The sequence below is a fragment of the Conger conger genome, chromosome 15 (assembly GCF_963514075.1).
Source record: "Conger conger chromosome 15, fConCon1.1, whole genome shotgun sequence".
Lineage (NCBI taxonomy): Eukaryota > Metazoa > Chordata > Actinopteri > Anguilliformes > Congridae > Conger > Conger conger.
This window is the reverse complement of record NC_083774.1, coordinates 15,669,597-15,691,565: the sequence shown is the minus strand read 5'-3', so window position 1 is coordinate 15,691,565 and position 21,969 is coordinate 15,669,597. Positions and strand designations below refer to the sequence as shown.

At 48.6% G+C, this 21,969-nt stretch overlaps 1 protein-coding gene across 1 annotated transcript in view; it reads left to right on the top strand.

Annotated features, from left to right (window-relative positions):
- The window catches only part of LOC133111926 (transient receptor potential cation channel subfamily M member 7-like), a 31,928-nt gene that overhangs the window by 5,486 nt on the left and 4,473 nt on the right, over window positions 1–21,969 (top strand). Inside the window, exons 3-29 of the mRNA XM_061222566.1 lie at window positions 477–515; window positions 1,985–2,183; window positions 2,789–3,002; window positions 4,239–4,363; window positions 4,674–4,845; window positions 6,275–6,449; window positions 6,808–6,931; window positions 7,641–7,713; window positions 8,517–8,617; window positions 9,507–9,641; window positions 9,749–9,802; window positions 9,890–10,030; window positions 10,155–10,289; window positions 10,756–11,033; window positions 11,318–11,546; window positions 11,788–11,949; window positions 13,115–13,258; window positions 13,771–13,899; window positions 14,569–14,820; window positions 15,259–15,433; window positions 15,868–15,994; window positions 16,222–16,406; window positions 16,665–16,797; window positions 17,273–17,877; window positions 18,278–18,369; window positions 20,470–20,560; window positions 21,851–21,921. Coding sequence (XP_061078550.1) covers window positions 477–515; window positions 1,985–2,183; window positions 2,789–3,002; window positions 4,239–4,363; window positions 4,674–4,845; window positions 6,275–6,449; window positions 6,808–6,931; window positions 7,641–7,713; window positions 8,517–8,617; window positions 9,507–9,641; window positions 9,749–9,802; window positions 9,890–10,030; window positions 10,155–10,289; window positions 10,756–11,033; window positions 11,318–11,546; window positions 11,788–11,949; window positions 13,115–13,258; window positions 13,771–13,899; window positions 14,569–14,820; window positions 15,259–15,433; window positions 15,868–15,994; window positions 16,222–16,406; window positions 16,665–16,797; window positions 17,273–17,877; window positions 18,278–18,369; window positions 20,470–20,560; window positions 21,851–21,921 — 4,360 coding nt within the window. The remainder of the gene's footprint in view (window positions 1–476; window positions 516–1,984; window positions 2,184–2,788; window positions 3,003–4,238; window positions 4,364–4,673; window positions 4,846–6,274; window positions 6,450–6,807; window positions 6,932–7,640; window positions 7,714–8,516; window positions 8,618–9,506; window positions 9,642–9,748; window positions 9,803–9,889; window positions 10,031–10,154; window positions 10,290–10,755; window positions 11,034–11,317; window positions 11,547–11,787; window positions 11,950–13,114; window positions 13,259–13,770; window positions 13,900–14,568; window positions 14,821–15,258; window positions 15,434–15,867; window positions 15,995–16,221; window positions 16,407–16,664; window positions 16,798–17,272; window positions 17,878–18,277; window positions 18,370–20,469; window positions 20,561–21,850; window positions 21,922–21,969) is intronic.

Here is a 21,969-nt window from a genome sequence, read left to right as displayed (position 1 = left end):
AAAAAAAACTGCCAGTCGTCTTTTCATAATTCACTCGAGCCGATCAATTCGTTTGTTCTTACAAAATTAGGCTTAGCAAATGAGATTTCACAGGTTGACAAAGGCCAGACCCTGGTAGCTGTGATTGACCACTCACAAATATGCACTCTATTATTGGGTGCGGATGTCTGATGGAGGGAAATCATAGCCTATTAAACCTACCGGTGGATCTTTGGGCAGGCGGTAGAACTAATTGGTGAAATCAGATGGAAAACACATCGCAGAATTTTACTTTCTGACTCATGGAATTTCTACCTCTGGACATGTCCCTACCACCCATATCTAAGTTTATGCCTAAGATTCAAGTCTGACAAATATGCAGCACCCACATGTGAAATTTGTGCAGGACCCTGGAGACCCTCTTTGCATTAAACAATTCCCAAGACTGTTTGATTGATTTGCCAGAAAGGAATTACTATTTTAATTTTACTTTCCAGGTGTCTTCCAGGATGTCAGATTTGCCAACAGCTGGTGAGGTGAGTTTGGAGAGTTTCTGAGTAGGCCAACTAGCATTGTTCTTGGTCTGGAGTGAGGTGTCATGCTCCAAAAAAAAATAAAAATAAAAAAAAACAGTTGTTTATTGCATGGAAAAACTTGCCAGGACATGTAGCAGAGACAGGGATCCTTAGCATGCTCAAGTTGTAAATGCAGTGTGGACGTTCTCTAGACCAGGGGTGGGGAGCAGTGTTTCAGAGGGTCCGTAGCCATTTCTGGATCCCTTGCCCTTAATTATCCCAATCATTAATGATGACATTTTAGCTGTATTTATACATTTGATCAAATAAACAAGTGAACTGGCATTACTGTGTACAACTTATTATTTACTGTAACTGAGCAAGGGTAATTGCTCTGGATGGTCATTAACTGTTGGGCTTAGGTGGGTTGAATGGCTTGATTTCATCATTATATATTCTCAGGCTCTTGTGTGTAATCAGTGACTCAAATGTCCTGAACCAGTCATACTGCTTTCTATGGAGTTGAAACACCTCGGCAGCTGACAGCTCATTGCAGCTCTAACCGTAATGGCCGCCCTCACTTTATCTCCTCACTAACGTTCTGAATTTGGAAGGAAGAATGTGCTTTGCATTAATTCAAGTATTCCATGTGGCGAAGTCGTCACTCGCTAGGTCATTGCACGCCGGTTAATGATTGGCAGTGTGGTGTAGTGGACAGAGAATCGAGCGCCTAATCCCTGACACTAGCCCAAGGGCTGTTGATAAGGAAGTGGCGGCGTGACTTTCCCAGCACACTGAGGTGGCTCTGGGTGACGTGTGTAGTGTGTCCCAGCGCACTGAGGCGGCTCTGGGTGACATGTGTCTCACCACACTGAGGTGGCTCTGGGTGACGTGTGTCTCACCACACTGAGGCGGCTCTAGGTGACGTGTGTCTCACCACACTGAGGTGGCTCTGGGTGACGTGTGTCTCACCATACTGAGGCGGCTCTCGGTGATGTGTGTCCCAGCGCACTGAGGCGGCTCTGGGTGATGTGTGTCCCAGCGCACTGAGGCGGCTCTAGGTGATGTGTGTCCCAGCACACTGAGGCGGCTCTGCGTGGTGTGTGTAGTGTGTCCGAGCGCACTGAGGCGGCTCTGGATGCTGTGTGTCCCAGCACACTGAGGCGGCTCTGGGTGATGTGTGTAGTGTGTCCCAGCGCACTGAGGTGGCTCTGGGTGATGTGTGTAGTGTGTCCCAGCGCACTGAGGTGGCTCTGGGTGATGTGTGTCCCAGCGCGCTGAGGTGGCTCTGGGTGCTCTCTGTCCCAGCGCACTGAGGTGGCTCTGGGTGACGTGTGTCTCACCACACTGAGGCGGCTCTGGGTGGTGTGTGTCTCAGCGCACTGAGGTGGCTCTGGGTGACGTGTGTTCCAGCGCACTGAGGCGGCTCTGGGTGGTGTGTGTTGTGTGTCCCAGCGCACTGAGGCGGGTCTGGGTGCTGTGTGTCCCAGGTGCTGCTGCGGGCGGCTGGTGAGGCAGCACGCGGGCTTCACGGCCAGCCTGGCCATGCAGTATTCAGAACTGAGGCTGGGTGAGGGCGGCGCGCCGGAGCTGGAGGAGTGGACCGTGGAGAAGCACACAGAGGAGCGCCCCACCGACGCCTTCGGCATCCTCAACTTCCAGGGCGGATCCCACTCCTACAGAGCGAAGGTCAGAGCCAGGGAGGGTGGGGAAAAGGTCAAACTCCCACTTCCGGTTCACCTGAATCGCTGATATTTCCATGGTCTTGCACATCACCGATGGACATTCAGAAGCACATATTTTTTTCCCGTCTGAAACTGTAATCACCCTCTGTAATTGACCTCATAACTGTGATTCAGTAAGCAAACCTGGCTTAGTCTCATAACAACTCAGTTTTAGCTGTGTGTGAATGAACCCCACAACATTTCAGACATCTCAAGCAAACACTAGGTGTGGCGCCTCAAGCAAAACACTAAATTTTTCTTCTGTTGTCAAGAAGCTGTTAACACCAGAACTTTCATTACTGTAGAGCTTCTGTAAATACTGAAGTGTTACAATGACATTAGTGAGGCTTCCACAAACTCCAAAATGCGGTGAAGGCAGCTTATGTGTCTCGGCGACTGATTTTGAACCAATCGCAGTGTTTTTCTTTGCGGAGCACGGTCTTGATTGGTTCAGAACAGTCAACCATTGACAGCAGCAGTTACACCGCTGTGCCTGACTCCGGTGGCAGTGGGTAAATGGGGTCGGTGGTGCTGGACTCTGAATCTCTCTGTCCTGTGCCCCGGTCACAGTACGTGCGCCTGTCCTACGACTCCAGAACCGAGGCCATCCTCCAGCTCCTGCTCAAAGAGTGGCAGATGGAGCTTCCCAAGATAGTCATCTCAGTCCACGGCGGCGTCCAGAACTTTGACCTCCACCCTCGGCTCAAGCAGGTGGTAGGGAAGGGGCTGGTCAAGGCCGCGGTCACCACAGGGGCCTGGATCCTGACCGACGGGGTGAACACAGGCAAGACCGGGCGCCCCGAAACTGGCTGTAAAGCCACACGCTAACCCACTGTGTGAGGTCATGCGACAAACGGCATTGTCCAAATATACAACTTGCATACAGCTGAAGTAGGTCCTCACACCTCATAACAAAAATGCTATTTCTATACTAATACATGTCTGGACCATAGAAAGCTCACTGCGTCTAGATGAGACTCACGTTCACAGCAGTGAATGCTGGGATCCAAGGCCTTCAGCTTTCTGTATAGGCCAGTTTGGACACCAGGATTTAGTAGTTAAAACAAACCACATTTTTAAAATATGAGCACTGATATAAAGGAGATGCCTATTGATTTGTGGCCTATTGCATGGAACATTGCACTTAAAAGGTGACATGCGCTATTCGGATTTGCAGATTTAATGTCCCCAGTTTTAAATTCCAGTGCCCATATAATCATTAGCCTATAACAGTGCATCTCAATCCTGTGGTTTATGATCCCAGCGGATCTCGCACTTAATTATGAGCCTGATTGGGGAGTTAAGTGAAGCCAGAGTCTGCCCACAGGAATCGGGGTAATGGGAACAGGGTCTGTTGAGACAGCCCTGGCGGTGGTATCTGTGAGGTGTGGTCTGTTTTGAACCATCAGGTTGGCTTGTTAATTATATCACAGCCAGCTGAATTTAGCCTTGTCATTTAGCTGTAATCCCCTGTCACCGGTAATGTGGTGAGGGATAATAACTTGTCAGCTCAGTCAATTGCGGTTTCTACAGCATTTCATCAGGTGCACAGTAAGTACAGGGTGCTAAACAACTCATTTTTCTCCACCCTGTGGTGAATTACTGAGGATACGGTTTTGTGTTTTGAGACATGCCATTTGGCATTATTTTAAGTACGTACAGTTCTATTCAGGAGAAACTCAGCAAAATATTGTTTTCAGGTTAAGCACAAAAATGTGCTTTCTTTGCATTTACAACACACTTTTTAAAAAGTAATCTATCAATCTAAACCCACCACCAGACACTAAATCTCTACAACACATCTTATAATTTAAATTTTACTGTGCTCCTCCTTCAAGTGTTTAATTGTGTTTAAATGTGTTTGATCAGCAAATATAAACACATGGCACAGTTAAACATTCCCATTCATTACACACACACACACACACACACACACAATTGAATTTTTTTCAAAAGATTGTTCAAATTAAATGAAATGTACATATTTCTAATATTATCATTTACTTTTTTTGTAATTCAGGCGTGGCAAAGCATGTTGGTGATGCCCTCAAAGAGCATTCCTCTGGATTGGTTCGGAAAATCCGCACCATCGGAATTGCCCCCTGGGGAGTCATCGAGAACAGAAATGACCTCATCGGCAGAGATGTGAGCACCGCTCCTTTTCCCTGTTCTGAGGGAGTGATACGATTCCCTCACTGTTCTCTCCCTGTTCTCTTAAATGGTTGTGTTCAGCCAAAGGCAGTACTGATACACGTGCAAACAGGGACAATGATGATAATTAAAGTGTCTAAAAAAGGCAGAGAAATAGGTTTTGAGGAAGAAAAACAATGACAGTAATATTAATAGTCATCAGTGTCATATTAATAATTATCTTAAAGTGATACAAATACTTTACGTTTAAAGTGATTTGCAATGCTGCGGGGGTTGACCTGGTTCTGTGATGCTGTGTGTTCAGGTGGTCACTCCCTACCAGACGCTGCTGAACCCCCTGAGCAAGCTGAACGTGCTCAACAGCCTGCACTCCCACTTCCTCCTGGTGGATGATGGGATGGTGGGGAAGTACGGTGCGGAGGCCGTACTCCGTCGCCACCTGGAGAAGCACATCAGCCAGCAGAGGATCCATGCCAGTGAGCCCATCCCTCTGCAGTGCTGTTACCAGGCTTCTCCCACCTTCTCCCACTGCAGTGCTGTTACCAGGCTTCTCCCACCTTCTCCCACTGCAGTGCCGTTACCAGGCTTCTCCCACCTTCTCCCACTGCAGTGCTGTTACCAGGCTTCTCCCACCTTCTCCCACCTTCTCCCACTGCAGTGCCGTTACCAGGCTTCTCCAACCTTCTCCCACCTTCTCCCACTGCAGTGCTGTTACCAGGCTTCTCCCACCTTCTCCCACCTTCTCCCACTGCAGTGCTGTTACTAGGCTTCTCCCACCTTCTCCCACCTTCTCCCACTGCAGTGCTGTTACTAGGCTTCTCCCACCTTCTCCCACTGCAGTGCCGTTACCAGGCTTCTCCCACCTTCTCCCACCTTCTCCCACTGCAGTGCTGTTACCAGGCTTCTCCCACCTTCTCCCACCTTCTCCCACTGCAGTGCCGTTACCAGGCTTCTCCCACCTTCTCCCACTGCAGTGCTGTTACCAGGCTTCTCCCACCTTCTCCCACTGCAGTGCTGTTACCAGGCTTCTCCCACCTTCTCCCACCTTCTCACACTGCAGTGCCGTTACCAGGCTTCTCCCACCTTCTCCCACTGCAGTGCCGTTACCAGGCTTCTCCCACCTTCTCCCACTGCAGTGCCGTTACCAGGCTTCTCCCACCTTCTCCCACTGCAGTGCTGTTACCAGGCTTCTCCCACCTTCTCCCACCTTCTCCCACTGCAGTGCTGTTACCAGGCTTCTCCCACCTTCTCCCACTGCAGTGCCGTTACCAGGCTTCTCCCACCTTCTCCCACTGCAGTGCCGTTACCAGGCTTCTCCCACCTTCTCCCACTGCAGTGCCGTTACCAGGCTTCTCCCACCTTCTCCCACTGCAGTGCTGTTACCAGGCTTCTCCCACCTTCTCCCACCTTCTCCCACTGCAGTGCTGTTACCAGGCTTCTCCCACCTTCTCTCACTGCAGTGCTGTTACCAGGCTTCTCCCACCTTCTCCCACTGCAGTGCTATTACCAGGCTTCTCCCATCTTCTCCCACTGCAGTGCTGTTACCAGGCTTCTCCCACCTTCTCCCACCTTCTCCCACTGCAGTGCTGTTACCAGGCTTCTCCCACCTTCTCCCACTGCAGTGCTGTTACCAGGCTTCTCCCACCGCAGTGCTGTTACCAGGCTTCTCCCACCTTCTCCCACTGCAGTGCTATTACCAGGCTTCTCCCACCTTCTCCCACTGCAGTGCTGTTACCAGGCTTCTCTCACTTTAGCACATTTACCAGGTCCCTCACTTCACTGTAGAGCAGGGACCAGCCCCCTGTGCAGTGTTATGTCACTGAGGTACATATCTGGTCCTAAGTGCAGGTGCTGAAGTGCAGGGAGGGATGTGTTTTTGGTGACGGGCCCCGTGTCTGTGGGCAGGGATCGGGCAGGGGGTGCCGGTGGTGGCGGTGGTCCTGGAGGGCGGGCCCAACGTGATCCTGACGGTGCTGGAGTACCTGCAGGAGAGCCCCCCTGTGCCCGTGGTGGTGTGTGAGGGGACCGGGCGCGCTGCTGACATCCTGGCCTACGTCCACAAGCACACTGAGGACGGAGGGTGAGGCCCAGCGCGGGTTTAGGAAAGGTTGTGAGGGGCAGAGAGGAGGGCAGCGTTACTGCCAACTTCTGCAGGTTTGATTCCCACGATGGGCACTACTGCTGAACTTAACCGCAATTCCCTCAGTAAACATCCCGCTGTATTTATTAATTTTGCTCTATTTTTGGTATTTGGGAGCACTGTATAGTAAAATAATCATAAGAATCATAATGGGGTATAACTGCCCTATTAGTGTTTTACCATTTTACCAATTCACAGTGAACTAGCTCATTACTCTTGCATGGTTTAATAGAAGTTTAAACAGTAAATGTGCTCGTTGTAAATGGGGCAGGTCACTGGAGCTGGTATTGCCTTTCAGATTTCTTCCTGACGGGGTTGAGGTGGACATCGTCGGGACAATCAAAAAAACCTTTAACTTCAGCCACGGTGATGCCATCCACCTCTTTCAAACCATGATGGAGTGCATGAAGAACAAGGAGCTGGTAAACATGGTGGCTCTTCCTGCTCTCCTCTCCTCCTCTCTTTCTGAATGACTAGTTCTACTCTTCTGCTCACACGTATGCCCACAAGCTCCAGGCTACAGTGTAGTAATACAGGAGGGCTTGCACAAGAGAGGCATGTCTCTGACTAGTGACAACTGGTAACCTGAAAGTGTCTTGTGAGGAACTACGGGCTACTTGTGGAAACCTGGCTAACCTAGGCCCACTCTACCCCAGCAGGAGGTCCAAGTTCTCCTCTCCTGTATGTGGTCACTGCTAGCACTTGGAGCTGTACGTCCCTCTAGGCTTTTCAGCACACTTGGCTCTGGTTATGTTTTGCACTTTGTTGTATCTCGCTCTAGATAAGAGCCGCTGCCAAATGCCTGTAATGTAATGTAATGTATTCCTCATTGTAATATGCTAATACCCAGGTTATGGGGCATGCACTGACCAAGTAGCCTGACACACACTCTTTTCGCACACGTCATTTACGTGTGATAAACCTCTCCTTTGATTGACAAATGGTGGTTGAGCAAAGCAGTGGCGCAGTACAATTTTAACAGCGATAATCAGATTAGAGTAACAGGAACAGTGCCCAATGGCACTTTGTAGAAACTCTGAATCACAAAATAATCTTACATTTCTGCTTCAGCCTGCCGAATGCTTAATGTGTTAAATGTGTTTGTTTTTCCCCCGTTCTTAATCCCAAAAGATAACGGTGTACCATGCAGGAACAGAGGACCCGCAGGACATCGATGTGGCCATACTGAGAGCACTTTTAAAAGGTGAATACTCAACCCATCACAACTGTTCAGGCTCTCGCGCCATTCGCGAGATAGACTGCTTCCAGAGATAATCTATTAGGTCTATTATCCCTCTCCACAGGCTTTGCTGCACACTGTTCTCCCACTTCACTGAGGCAGATAAACAGCTCGTGTGTGGGCGGGAGTTGTAGTGTTATACTGTGTTAACCCAGTGTTTATGCGTTTGTCATGTAACAACCTTGAACACAGATGGTGCAGGATGCCAGATCGGGTTTGTTTGCAGAATGTGGAATACTTGATTGAATCGTCAAGTTAGATATGAGGAAGCTGCCCTGCTTATGGATATGCGGTTAGCAAACAAATAAGACAGCTTAGTATTAGTCCAAGTGATGATTGGCATGTAAGCTGCTGGTATAGGTGAATTCTGGGGTGGGTGTAGGGTGTTTGGGTCTAGGGTCAAGTTCTGATTCATGTAAAATGTGTGTGGTGTGAAGGTGTGTGATCAAGATGGGCATTTTTTTGCAGTGAACTATGTTTGCAGAAAATATATATTGCTGAACAGTGTTAAATAAAGGTTTATTCAAGTGCAATATGACAGCCAAATAATGTCAGCATTTGTTCTCTCGGTGTCATCCCCATCGGCAGCCATTTTTGTTTGCCGCGCGCTACCTTTTCAAACTGTTAGCTAACTTTAGCTAGCGTTTGTGGTCAACAGAAAGAAAGTTCATATGTTGGTGAATGTTAGCTGACGTTAGCCACCCTCTTGCACGCACATCAGATGTCACAGGTACAGGTGTAACAGAATGCAATCTGTTCTCCTGCAGGCACCAATGCATCAGCGTTTGACCAGCTTGTGCTCACCCTGGCTTGGGACCGCGTTGACATCGCCAAGGATCACGTGTTTGTCTATGGGCAGCAGCTGCTGGTACACTGAGCAGGACACAGTGCACTATAATACTGCCTTTTATTGTTGTATACTTGTTATAAAATGTGTTTGTTTTGTGTGTGTGTGTGTGTGTGTGTGTGTGTGTGTGCGGATGTGTATGTGATTGTGTGTATGCTTGTGTGTTTCTGTGTGTATTTCTGTGCTTCTGTGTATGTGTGTACCTGTGTGTATGTGCGTGCATGTGTTTGCTTATATGTGCCTGTGTGTGTGTGTATGCGTTTGCTTATACGTGCCTGTGTGTGTGTGTATGTGTGTATGTGCGTATGCGTGCCTGTGTGTGTGTGTATGTGTTTGTGTTTACATGCCTGTGTGTGTGTGTATGCATTTGTGTGTGTGTATATGTGTTTGCGTATACGTGCCTGTGTGTGTGTGTGTGTATGTGTTTGCTTATACATGCCTGTGTGTGTGTGTATGTGTTTGCTTATACATGCCTGTGTGTGTGTGCCTGTGTGTATATGTGATTGTGTATACGTGCCTCTGTGTGTGTGTTTGCTTATACGTCCTGTGTGTGTGTATGTGTTTGCTTATACATTCCTGTGTGTGTGTGTGTGTGTGTGTGTGTGTGTGTGTATATGTGTTTGCTTATACATGCCTGTGTGTGTGTGCCTGTGTGTATATGTGATTGTGTATACGTGCCTCTGTGTGTGTGTTTGCTTATACGTCCTGTGTGTGTGTATGTGTTTGCTTATACATTCCTGTGTGTGTGTGTGTGTGTGTGTGTGTGTGTGTGTGTGTGTGTGTATGTGTTTGCTTATACGTGCCTGTGTGTGTGTGTGTGTGTATATGTGTTTGCTTATACGTGCCTGTGTGTGTGTGTGTGTGTGTGTGTATGTGCGTTTCTTTATACGTGCCTGTGTGTGTGCTGTAGGTGGGCTCTCTGGAGCAGGCCATGCTGGATGCCCTGGTGATGGACAGGGTGGAGTTTGTGAAGCTGTTGATTGAGAATGGAGTCAGCATGCACCGCTTCCTCACCATCAGCCGCTTAGAGGAGCTCTACAACACGGTGCTGAGCTACTTCTGACCACACACACCCCACACACCATCTTATGAAAGCGTCACGGCACTTCAGGATTATAATAATCATGTCTGCACTCTTCGCTTTCCCTACAGAAACAATCCTCAACGAATCAGACCCTCTTTCAGCTCGTAAGAGACGTCAAACAGGTACAGACATTTTCCTCCCGCTGAGTGCGTGTAGTTGTGGTAGATTTGGAAGCGTGATTCAACTGAAGGCTCTCTGGGCTGCTGTAGGGTCACCTTCCCCCAAACTACAAAATCACCCTGATAGACGTGGGCCTGGTCATCGAGTTCCTGATGGGTGGGACCTACAGGTGCAACTACACCAGGAAGCGCTTCCGGATCATCTACAACAACCTCTACGGCAGCAGCCGGGTAAGGAGTTCTGATCTGAAGCACGATGGCGCAACGCCTGGAAGGCTGATCTCAGAGAGACGCCACATTAAGGGAAACACGGCGGTGATGGCGTGTGTCAAATCCTCCTCCCTTCTTCCTTCAGAGGTCTGGCCGGCACATAACGATCGGTGGATCGCACCTGCACAAGAACCGCGAGTCCTTCTGCATTCACACCGACAAGAAGGAAAAGACCAGGCACAACCACTTCATCAAGACCGCGCAACCGTACAAACCCAAGGTGCCCCTTTCAATCCAGCCGAGCCAATCAGAGCTGCTTCTGCACTTCTGAATTAGTTATAAGTCTCTGGGAACAAGAGATGAGACTAACTAAAAAAAATCAGCAAGCACTGACTTCAATGTCACTCATAGTCACCACTCAAGGTCACAGAGGTAGACAGATTCTGACATGATGTCTTTGTGTGGATGTGTACAGACTGCTTTTAATATTTTGTCATTTAGAAAGCAGGAACTATATCAGCTGGGTTTCGGTTAGTTCTTGGTTCTGTTGCACTGGGAATTTCCTTGCAGAATTGCAACTGAAAATTTTATAGGCCTTTCAAACACGAGTTGCACACATTTCTCCCATCTGTGTCTTTGGAGGGAACAGATTGGTCACACTGACCTACACTTGTCTGTAGTTTCTGACCAATTGTGATTGCTCTGGAGTTCCCGGAGTGGCCAATCACGGTCTGCCTCTGCTTCAGCCGGAGTCCTCCAGACAGCAGGCGAGGAAGAGGAGCAGGGAGGAGGTGGTGGACATCGATGACCCGGAGACGCAGCGCTTCCCGTACCCCTTTAACGAGCTGCTGGTGTGGGCCGTGCTGATGAAGAGGCAGAAGATGGCGCTCTTTTTCTGGCAGCACGGGGAGGAGTCCATGGCCAAGGCCCTGGTGGCCTGCAGGCTCAGCCACTCCATGGCCGAGGAGGTCCAGAAGAGCGACGTGGTAGACGGCACCTCCGAAGAGCTGAGGGGGTACTCCAAGTACGTATGAGCAATACTGAAGAATTACTCCAAGTACATGTGAGTATTAGAATATTACCACAGTACTCACAGTAAGTATGAGTATTATTGAAATGGTACTGGAGGAACGAGATAATGCTCACAGAGTATTGGATGTTGAGTCATGTTCAGGTGCTATGTTATATTGAGGTATTATGTAAGACAGGGTATGGTGTAATGTTGTGTTGCTGGGTCATGCTGAGGTGTACTGTTATGACAGGGTGTGGGGTAATGTTTTGGTGCTGACGGGGTGTTTGGGTGTCCAGTGAGTTTGGCACACTGGCGGTGGACCTGCTGGAGCAGTCGTTCCGGCAGGACGAGACCATGGCCATGAAGCTGCTCACCTACGAGCTGAAGAACTGGAGCAACTCCACCTGTCTGAAGCTGGCCGTGGCCTCCAGGCTGCGGCTCTTTGTGGCTCACACCTGCACACAGATGCTGCTGTCTGACATGTGGATGGGCCGCCTCAACATGAGGAAGAACTCCTGGTACAAGGTAATGAGTGTGACTGAGTGTGTGTGTGTGTGTGTGTGTGTGTGTGTGTGTGCATGTGTGCAGTTTATTGTGTTTTCACTGTTGCTGTTTTGGATCAGAGCAGTCTGGTGTGTTAGTGAGTCTCTACACTGTGTTCAGTTTGGGATCAGGGCAGTATGACTGATGTGTTTGAGAGAGTCTCTCTCGTGTGTTTAGTTTGGCATAGGGGTAGTCTGTTAGTGAGAGCCTTTCCTGTGTTCAGGTGATTCTGAGCATCCTGGTTCCCCCGGCGATCCTGCTCCTGGAGTACAAGAGCAAAGCGGAGATGGCGCATATCCCTCAGTCGCAGGACGCCCACCTGATGACGCTGGAGGACGGGGAGCACCCCTTCCACCACCCCGCCGCCCACGACCACATCCAAATGGTCAGCCGCCACCATCAGACCACAGCCACCACTATCAGACCACAGCCACCACCATGTCAGACCATAGCCACCACCATGTCAGACCACAGCCACCACCATGTCAGACCACAGCCACCACCATGTCAGACCACAGCCACCACCATGTCAGACCACAGCCACCACAGCCACCACTATCAGACCACAGCCACCACAATGTCAGACCACAGCCACCACAATGTCAGACCACAGCCACCACAATGTCAGGCCACAGCCACCACCATCAGACCACAGCCACGGTGGCCACGTCATAATCAGACATGCCCATACTCACCGCATAGTGCTGCAGGTGGAGGGTAGAAGAAAACAGCGTGCAGGACAGGGGTATCTAATCTTATCCGGAAAGGGTCGATGTGGGTGCAGGTTGTTGTTTTTTTTTACCCAGTGAAACAACATTAGATTCAACGAAATGACTAATCATGGTCTTCTAATAATAAAAAGCTAATGCTTTTATCGAAAGTGACTTTTAGACTAAGCAGAGGACAGTCCCCCCTGGAGCAATGCAGGGTTAAGGGCCTTGCTCATGGGCCCAACAGCTGTGTGGAACTTATCATGGCTTCACCAGGGATTGAACCTCCAACCTTCGGGTCCCACTCATGTACCTAAACCACTAGGCCACAGTCTTTAATCAAAGCCATGAGAAGTAGAATCAGGTGTTGTAGTACTGTAGCCTGCAGCTACAGCAGTCCTTTCTCTTACAGCACTGCTAAACAGCTCTCCTGCACAGTGGCATCTTACCTTCTTCTGAGGCATCGGTGCTCTCAATTCAGACCTGTTCACTGATAACTGAGTGCTGAATGCCGCAGAATAATAGACAAACTCAAACTGAAAATGTATTACAAACATATATGAAGCACCAAAGTTTGAGCAACAGCTAAACATGCAAATAATTCTGTCACAACATCACATCACTCTGGAGTCATTTTTCACAATTCCACTTTACAGTATCAGGATATTTTAACGTGCCACTTCTTTGGTCAATAACATGGGGTTTTCCCATTTTAATATTAAAATATAAATGTTTTCAAACGTTCAAATGTGTGAAATCAATTAACTGTGATTAGCTTATTAGATATATTTTGAATTATAACCCTGATTTTGATTTGAGTCTGAAGTCTCTTGTTTGCAGGATGTTTTGAGGGAGGGGCGGCAGAGTGACCACGCTGAGCTGAAAAGTGAGAGCGAACATCACCTCCGCACCCGGAGAATCCCCGTCACCCGCAGGTTCTACGCCTTCTACCAGGCGCCCATCGTCAAGTTCTGGTTCAACACGGTGGGTTGAACCAGAGCCATATTGGCTGATTTCCCTGTTTCTGCAGGAGGAAAGTTTGGTTGTGGTTATGGGGAAACCCCAGCTCCAAGGGGTCAGCACCTATTATGATGAGTTTTGGTTTACTTCCGACCTTAACCTTCATAGCATTTCCATACCTTTTAGTTAGTCATCTCATTAATATTTGAATATATTGTGCATTTTGGTATACCTGTGTAATGCTCTTGGCTGTGTTGGTTAGCTGAGGTACCTGTATAATGTCCTGATGACCCGTCTAATACGTTGGTTCCGTTGGTGAGCTGGCGTACCTGTGTAATGCCCAAGTGGCCTGTGTAATGCTCTTGGTTCTGTTGGTCAGCTGGTGTACCTGTGTAATGCCCTGATGACCCGTCTAATGTGTTTGATTCCGTTGGTCAGCTGGTGTACCTGTGTAATGCTCTTGGTTCTGTTGGTCAGCTGGCGTACCTGTGTAATGCCCTGATGACCTGTGTAATGCTCTTGGTTGTGTTGGTCAGCTGGCGTACCTGGGCTTTCTGATGCTGTACTCGTACGTGATTCTGGTGCGGATGCCCCCCATGCCGTCCTCGCAGGAGTGTGTGGTCATCCTCTACATCTTCACCTCCGCCGTAGAGAAGACCCGAGAGGTACGGAGCCGTCCGACCGCACTGCTGTTCTGCTCCGATCTCTGTACTGGAAGCCCTCTTTCCTGCTCCCGTGGAGCCTATCGGCAATCTCAGGACCAGAAGCCAAAGCTGAACTAGCTCAGTCCAGCTCAGGGGTGGTTATGGTGGTTACAGCTGGGCCTCTGCTGGGTCCAGAGTGGAACCGCTGCTTAGCGAACACACATTCAGTTTGTTTGTCAGTGTTTATCAGTGTTTGTGAAAAATACATTCAGTTTGTCTGTTTGTCAGTGTATGTGAAAAACACGTTCAGTTTGTCGGTTTGTCTGTTTGTCAGTGTTTGTGAAAAACACATTCAGTTTGTCTGTTTGTCAGTGTATGTGAAAAACACGTTCAGTTTGTCGGTTTGTCTGTTTGTCAGTGTTTGTGAAAAACACATTCAGTTTGTCTGGTTTCAGTGTATGTGAGAAATGCATTCAGTTTGTCAGTGTTTGTGAAAAACACATTCGGTTTGTCTGGTTTCAGTGTATGAGAAAAACACATTCAGTTTGTCATGTTCAGTGTGTTTGGAAATCCCTCCTCAGTAGACCGTTTACCCACAACGGTCTACTGTTTAACTGTTTTGTCTGCACATCATTCTCGGTTATTTCCTGTCCTGCCCTCATTGCATTTTGTTTGTTTTGTGTTTTGTAGATGTGCATGTCTGAAGCTGGGAAGATAACTCAAAAGATCAGAGTCTGGTTCAGTGATTACTTTAACATTTCGGACACGATTGCAATCGTTACCTTCTTTGTGGGATTTGGACTGAGATTCGGAACGGGCGATGTCTTTACGGCTGGGAGAATAGTTTACTGCCTGAACATCATATTTTGGTTTGTGCGGCTTCTGGACATCGTTGCGGTGAATCAGTACGCTGGTCCCTACATCATGATGATCGGCAAAATGGTGAGTGAATGAAGTCTCCATATTAATCCATTACGGTGTATGATCACAAATATGTGAGTACAATGTTCTTAACTTCACCTTACTTTCTAATGCCGATGTAACCATCGCTATTAGCAAATTGTAAGCAATGGAGTTCTTGGACACTGACTTTTTTGAAAAGGTGAAAGGAATCATGTTTACATTTCAGTGACATCAATACGACGACCTGATTTAGCACAGGCACACTTGTACAGGAACCGATTAGTTCAGTTTTCAGTTTGGACGATGGACTCAGTGAGTAAAGTGAGTTTACTGAGCAAACTCACTGAGTAAATAGTGGCGTAATTCGTTTAATGTGAACTGATAATGGCAAATCGGAAACAAGGTGACAGAGTATATTTGTATAGTGATGGTAGGGCTGCATTAAAACTCGGGGCTTTGTGCTGCGTGTGATTGCAGGTGGCCAACATGTGTTACATAGTGGTGATAATGGCCGTGATTCTGGTGAGTTACGGGGTCCCCCGGAAGGCCATACTGTACCCCAACGAGGAGCCATCCTGGACGCTGGCCAAGGACGTGGTGTTCCAGCCGTACTGGATGATGTATGGGGAAGTGTATGCCTATGAGATCGATGGTAAGGGCGATGACGATGGTAAGCCAGCATTTTCTCTCCAGTTTTGCAGCACGGCATGGAGGGTAATTCTCACCTGCACCGGAAATCAAGTGTTTTTGCCCCTCTTTCACTTTGCGAGACGCTGGAATGACACAATCAGTATGTACACTCCCCGCACAGGAGACTGGGACTGAAATTGAGGTTTTTGTTTATTTTCCTCCTCGTTGTTGCTGAACTGCAGCCGGCTGGTGAGGTTTAAGCGTTTCACTTTAACGCTGTGCGTTGGAAGAGTTTCACATTTTGCATGAGTTATAGCTCTAGCCACTTCATAGTTTCAGCACTTGATCATTTGTACACTTGTTGTTTACGAACGTGACTGGAAGCATTTGTTTTGTTGTTGCTGTACTCAGCCCCTCTCTCGGTAACACGTGGTTTTCTCTGCGTTTGGTCTTCAGTGTGCGCAGAGAACAGCGAGATGAAGGAGCTATGTGGCCCTGCTGTTTGGCTGAGCCCTCTCTTGCAGGCCGTGTACCTCTTTGTTCAGTATATTCTCATCGTAAATCTGCTCATCGCTTTCTTCAAGTAAGACACACCTCTGATGTTAGGTCCTTATCACCAATATGACCCAAACACAGTTTCTTAACATTTTCAACAAATTAACCTGGATTAGTACCGGAGCTTATAGCACTTGGTTTTTGTTACCCAGACTGGCAAATACATATCCCATAACACCCGGCAAACCCATGGCTTTAGCACGGTCCGATTGATCTGAATCTGCACTAAACTATGATTCGTTGTTTCGTTCACAGCAATGTGTATCTGCAAGTGAAGTCCATCTCCAACCTGGTGTGGAAGTACCAGCGGTACCATTTCATCATGGCGTACCACGAGAAGTCTGTCCTGCCCCCACCTCTCGTCCTCCTCAGTCACCTGGTCTCCGTTTTCACCTGCGTCTGCAGGAAGAGGAAGAAGGCCGGCATGACTTATGGGCCAAGTACGAACAGCAGCCTCTTAAAGAGGGAACGTCAGTACTGGCCCCATGGGCTAGGCTTATTCCAACCAATCATCAATCACTGATGATGATGATGATGAGTTACCTTATCCTCCCAGCGGTGCTCTTTAGCCTGGGAAACTTGCTGGATTGTTGTTGGGCTCTTAAAATGTTTTGTTCGTGCCCCTCCTCTGTTGGCTGCTATGACTGATATTTTGTTGCGTAAAATGAAATCTTAAGATGCGTTTCATCCCCTCACAGAGCTGTTTCTGACTGAGGAGGACAGGAAGAGGCTCCACGACTTTGAGGAGCAGTGCTTGGAAACGTACTTCCGGGAAAAGGACGACCACTTTCATTCCGGGAGCGAGGAGAGGATCAGGGTCACCTCTGACAGGTGCTTCTCACATGTCCAAATCCCTTTTGTGGACCAATCGAGTGATTTTATGCCCCGCTGCTACACCTCTGTCAGCACTCCCCAGGAGAACACTAAGGGCCGATTTATGCTTCGACGACAAAGTGCATGTGACCTGTCCACAGACACAAAATTATGCAAATTCGACTGTTTTGACGACACTATTGAGCATTGGCGATGGGTGTCCTGTACTTGCAGATTGTTTACTAGGCTACTTGTTTTTATGAATGAAACACTTTGTTTACATAGCAAGCTACCAAAATGGATGGGTTTGTGGAGAAGCTGGTTGCAATAGTAACAACGCACACCATGCTGAACTATAAATGCAAAACGTCATCAGACAAAGTTCTATCAGCAGACACGTTTGTCTTACGACATTTTGTTGCTGAAGCATAAATGAGCCTTGTCCAATGAAATGATCAGCAGCATAAAGACCGGCTTTGGTCTGTCTCTGCAGGGTGGAGGGGATGCTCCAGCAGCTGAAGGAGGTGGGAAAGCGGGTGAACTTCATCAAGCGCTCCCTCACCACGCTGGACTCCCAGATCGGGCACTTGCAGGATCTGTCGGTCCTGACGGTGGACACGCTGAAGGGCCTTTCCGCCCAGCGTGCTTCAGAGGCTTGCCAGGTGCACAACCAGATCACCCGCGAGCTCAGCGTCTCCAAGAACCTGGGGCCCCGGCCCCTGGACATGCCCTCTCAGCCTCAGGGCCCCGCCCTGCTGAGGCGCAGCACGGCGGCTGGCCTCGGGCCCTCCCTCCAGCAGGGCGGGGCCGGTGTGGCCGACTCCCTGTTTCGGGGTGGGGCCCGGGACACGAGCAGGAGACGGGGGCCGGAGGCAGAGCCGGGGGTTTCGGACACCGCCCTGTCTCCGCCCGAGCTCCGCCTCGGGGGCCGGCCCCTGGACGAGGGGCGCCCGCCATCCCCGGCGGAGGGCACCCAGAACAGCGCCACGCCCAGCAGCCTGCCCTGGGCGGCTAAGTTTTTTGCGGGCCCCCCCTCTCCAGTGGGGCATAAGGGCGTCCTGCCGGAAAGCTTCAGTCTGGAGTTTGGGGCGTTTGTGGGTGAGTTTGCGGGTGTGGAGCGCATTCATTTCATTCACACTGTTAACCTTTAACAGCACATGCATAACCTTTAACAGCAAACATGCATAACCTTTAACAGCACACACGCATAACCTTTAACAGCACACACGTATAACCATTAACAGCACACACGCATCATACCAGTACACACTCACAGCTCTTTGGGGTTCGGACTTCTCATCTTTTAGGGAGGTAGTCATCTTTAAGGTTACTACTTTTTTTTTCTTTATTACACAGCTTATCATCATTATTTCATTTTCACATTTTTGGAAATTATCTGCCAAAATCCCATGGTAACGTTTCCTGGTTTTAGCGATGAAGTTGTTTTTCATGATATCCCTAATTACTGCCGAGGCTGATGGATTCTCTGTTGTTTAAGGACATAAAGACTTTGAGTACCCTCGCTGGTTTGGAGAAGGCCTCACTGGGGGGAACAGGCCCCTCACCCCGTCACTGAGGGGCAGAGACACAGTGAGCTTTCATTACCCTCTCATACTGTAAAAAAACATCTGCTACTGACTGCTTGTATTAGCACATAATCCTACTGTGACGGATTAGGTTTATCAGACAGCTTTGAGTGAAAGCCCTTTCGATTTTACGAGTCTGTTTTTGTGGCTAAATGCGACAGGCTGGCTTTAAACCTGGCAGTCGTGTACATTGCGAGGAATTAAATGACTTTCACATGTTAATTTGTAATGTTTGTGTGTGAAGTTCTATAGAACTAGCCAGAACTAAATGAATTGGAATGGGTAAAGTAGTGTTTAGAAATTTGTGGTGCAGTTTGCTTTGGTATACAGTGCATCCGGAAAGTATTCACAGCGCTTCACTTTTTCCACATTTTGTTATGCTACAGCCTTATTCCAAAATTGATTAAATTATTATTTTTTCCTCCAAATTGTACACACAATACCCAATAATGACAACGTGAAAAAAGTTTTTTGGGGATTTTGGCACATTTATTAAAAATAAAAAACACATGTACATAAGTATTCACAGCCTTTGCCATGAAGCTCAGAATTGAGCTCAGGTGCATCCTGTTTCCACTGATCAACCTTGAGATGTTTCTACAGCTTAATTGGAGTCCACCTGTGGTAAATTCAGTTGATTGGACATGATTTGGAAAGGCACACAACTGTCTATATAAGGTCCCACAGTTGACAGTGCATGTCAGAGCACAAACCAAGCATGAAGTCAAAGGAATTGTCTGTAGACCTCTGAGACAGGATTGTCTCGAGGCACAAATCTGGGGAAGGGTACAGAAAGATTTCTGCTGCTTTGAAGGTCCCAATGAGCACAGTGACCTCCATCATCCGTAAATGGAAGAAGTTCGGAACCACCAGGACTCTTCCTAGAGCTGGCCGCCCGTCTAAACTGAGCAATCGGGGGAGAAGGGCCTTAGTCAGGGAGGTGACCAAGAACCCGATGGTCACTCTGTCAGAGCTCCAGCGTTCCTCTGTGGAGAGAGGAGAACCTTCCAGAAGGACAACCATCTCTGCAGAAATCCACCAATCAGGCCTGTATGGTAGAGTGGCCAGACGGAAGCCACTCCTTAGTAAAAGGCCCATGGCAGCCCGTTTGGAGTTTGCCAAAAGGCACCTGAAGGACTCTCAGACCATGAGAAACAAAATTCTCTGGTCTGATGAGACAAAGATTGAACTCTTTGGCGTGAATGCCAGGCGTCATGTTTGGAGGAAACCAGGCACCGCTCATCACCTGGCCAATACCATCCCTACAGTAAAGCATGGTGGTGGCAGCATCATGCTGTGGGGATGTTTTTCAGTGGCAGGAACTGGGAGATTAGTCAGGATTGAGGGAAAGATGAATGCAGCAATGTACAGAGACATCCTGGATGAAAACCTGCTCTGGAGCGCTCTTGACCTCAGACTGGGGCGACGGTTCATCTTTCAGCAGGACAACGACCCTAAGCACACAGCCTAGATATCAAAGGAGTGGCTTCAGGACAACTCTGTGAATGTCCTTGAGTGGCCCAGCCAGAGCCCAGACTTGAATCCGATTGAACATCTCTGGAGAGATCTGAAAATGGCTGTGCACCGACGCTCCCCATCCAACCTGATGGAGCTTGAGAGGTGCTGCAAAGAGGAATGGGCGAAACTGCCCAAAGATAGGTGTGCCAAGCTTGTGGCATCATATTCAAAAAGAATTGAGGCTGTAATTGCTGCCAAATGTGCATCAACAAAGTATTGAGCAAAGGCTGTGAATACTTATGTACATGTGATTTCTTAGTTTTTTATTTTTAATAAATTTGCAAAAATTTCCAAAAAACTTCTTTCATGTTGTCATTATGGGGTGTTGGGTGTAGAATTTTGAGGGAAAAAATGAATTTATTCCATTTTGGAATAAGGCTGTAACATAACAAAATGTGGTGAAAGTGAAGTGCTGTGAATACTTTCCGGATGCACTGTATATTGGGCTGGTTTCACAGACACAGATCTGTGTAGTCTTAGAAGAAATCCAGTTTCAGTCTCCATTCAGAACTGCAATTGAGTTTAAGACTTGGCTTTATCCGCATCTGTGCCCTTTGTGTATTAATATTTTTTTTTCCAACCCAAGGGCTCCCCTAGTGGACTGATGAGGACAGTGAGTTCCTACGCTGGCTTCACGGAATTTGACAGACCGCCCTCTTCCCTCTACCCCAACTCAGGTGCACCTAAATCACCCCCCTCTTAACACTCTGTTCACTTTGGTCACCCCCCCATGATGCTAAAACCCTTGATGCGTCTCCCTTGTTTGTGTGTGTGTGTGTGTGTGTGCTTACCTGTGTGTGTGTGTGTGTGTGTGTGTGCTTACCTGTGTGTGTGTGTGTGTGTGTGTGCTTACCTGTTTGTGTGTTTCTGTGTGCGTGTGCATGTGTGTGTGTCTATCTGTGTGTGTCTGTGTGTAAACGTGCATGTGCGTGTATGTGTGTGTGTGTGTGTGTGTCTATGTGTATGCCTTTGTGCGTACATGTGCGCGTACGTGTGTATGTATGTGTATGTATGCGTGCATGTGTGTGCGGCCGTGTGTGTGTATATGTGTGTGCGTATGTTGGCGTGTGCGTGCGTGTGTGTGTATGTGGGCGTGTGCGTGCGTGTGTGTGTATGTGGCCGTGTGTGTGTATATGTGTGTGTATGTGGGCGTGTGTGTGTAAATATGTATGTGGGCGTGTGCATGCGTGTGTGTGTATATGTGTGTGTATGTGGGCGTGTGCGTGCGTGTGTGTGTATATGTGTGTGTATGTGGGCGTGTGCGTGCGTGCGTGTGTGTGTGGGCGTGTGCATGCGTGTGTGTATATGTGTGTGTATGTGGGCGTGTGCGTGCGTGTGTGTGTATATGTGTGTGTATGTGGGTGTGTACGTGCGTGTGTGTGTATGTGGGCGTGTGCGTGCGTGTGTGTGTATGTGTGTGTATGTGGGCGTGTGCATGCGTGTGTGTGTATGTGGGCATGTGCGTGCGTGTGTGTATATGTGTGTGTATGTGTGTGTGCGTGTGTGCGTGTATGTGGGCGTGTGCATGCGTGTGTGTGTATGTGGGCGTGTGCGTGCGTGTGTGTGTATATGTGTGTGTATGTGGGCGTGTGCGTGCGTGTGTGTGTATGTGGGCGTGTGCGTGCGTGTGTGTATATGTGTGTGTATGTGGGCGTGTGCGTGCGTGTGTGTGTATATGTGTGTGTATGTGGGCGTGTGCGTGCGTGTGTGTGTATATGTGTGTGTATGTGGGCGTGTGCATGCGTGTGTGTGTATATGTGTGTGTATGTGGGCATGTGTGGGCGTGTGCGTGCATGTGTGTATATGTGTGTGTATGTGGGCGCGTGCGTGCGTGTGTGTGTATATGTGTGTGTATGTGGGCGTGTGCATGCGTGTGTGTGTATATGTGTGTGTATGTGGGCATGTGTGGGCGTGTGCGTGCATGTGTGTATATGTGTGTGTATGTGGGCGCGTGCATGCGTGTGTAGCTCTCAGTGGGAGGCCGCAGAGCCGGGTGTCCTCAGAGGATCCCCTCCATCAGCAGAGATCAGGGCCGCTGGTGAGTCCTGCCCCCGCCGTGTCTTCACTACAGAAACACATTTACCAG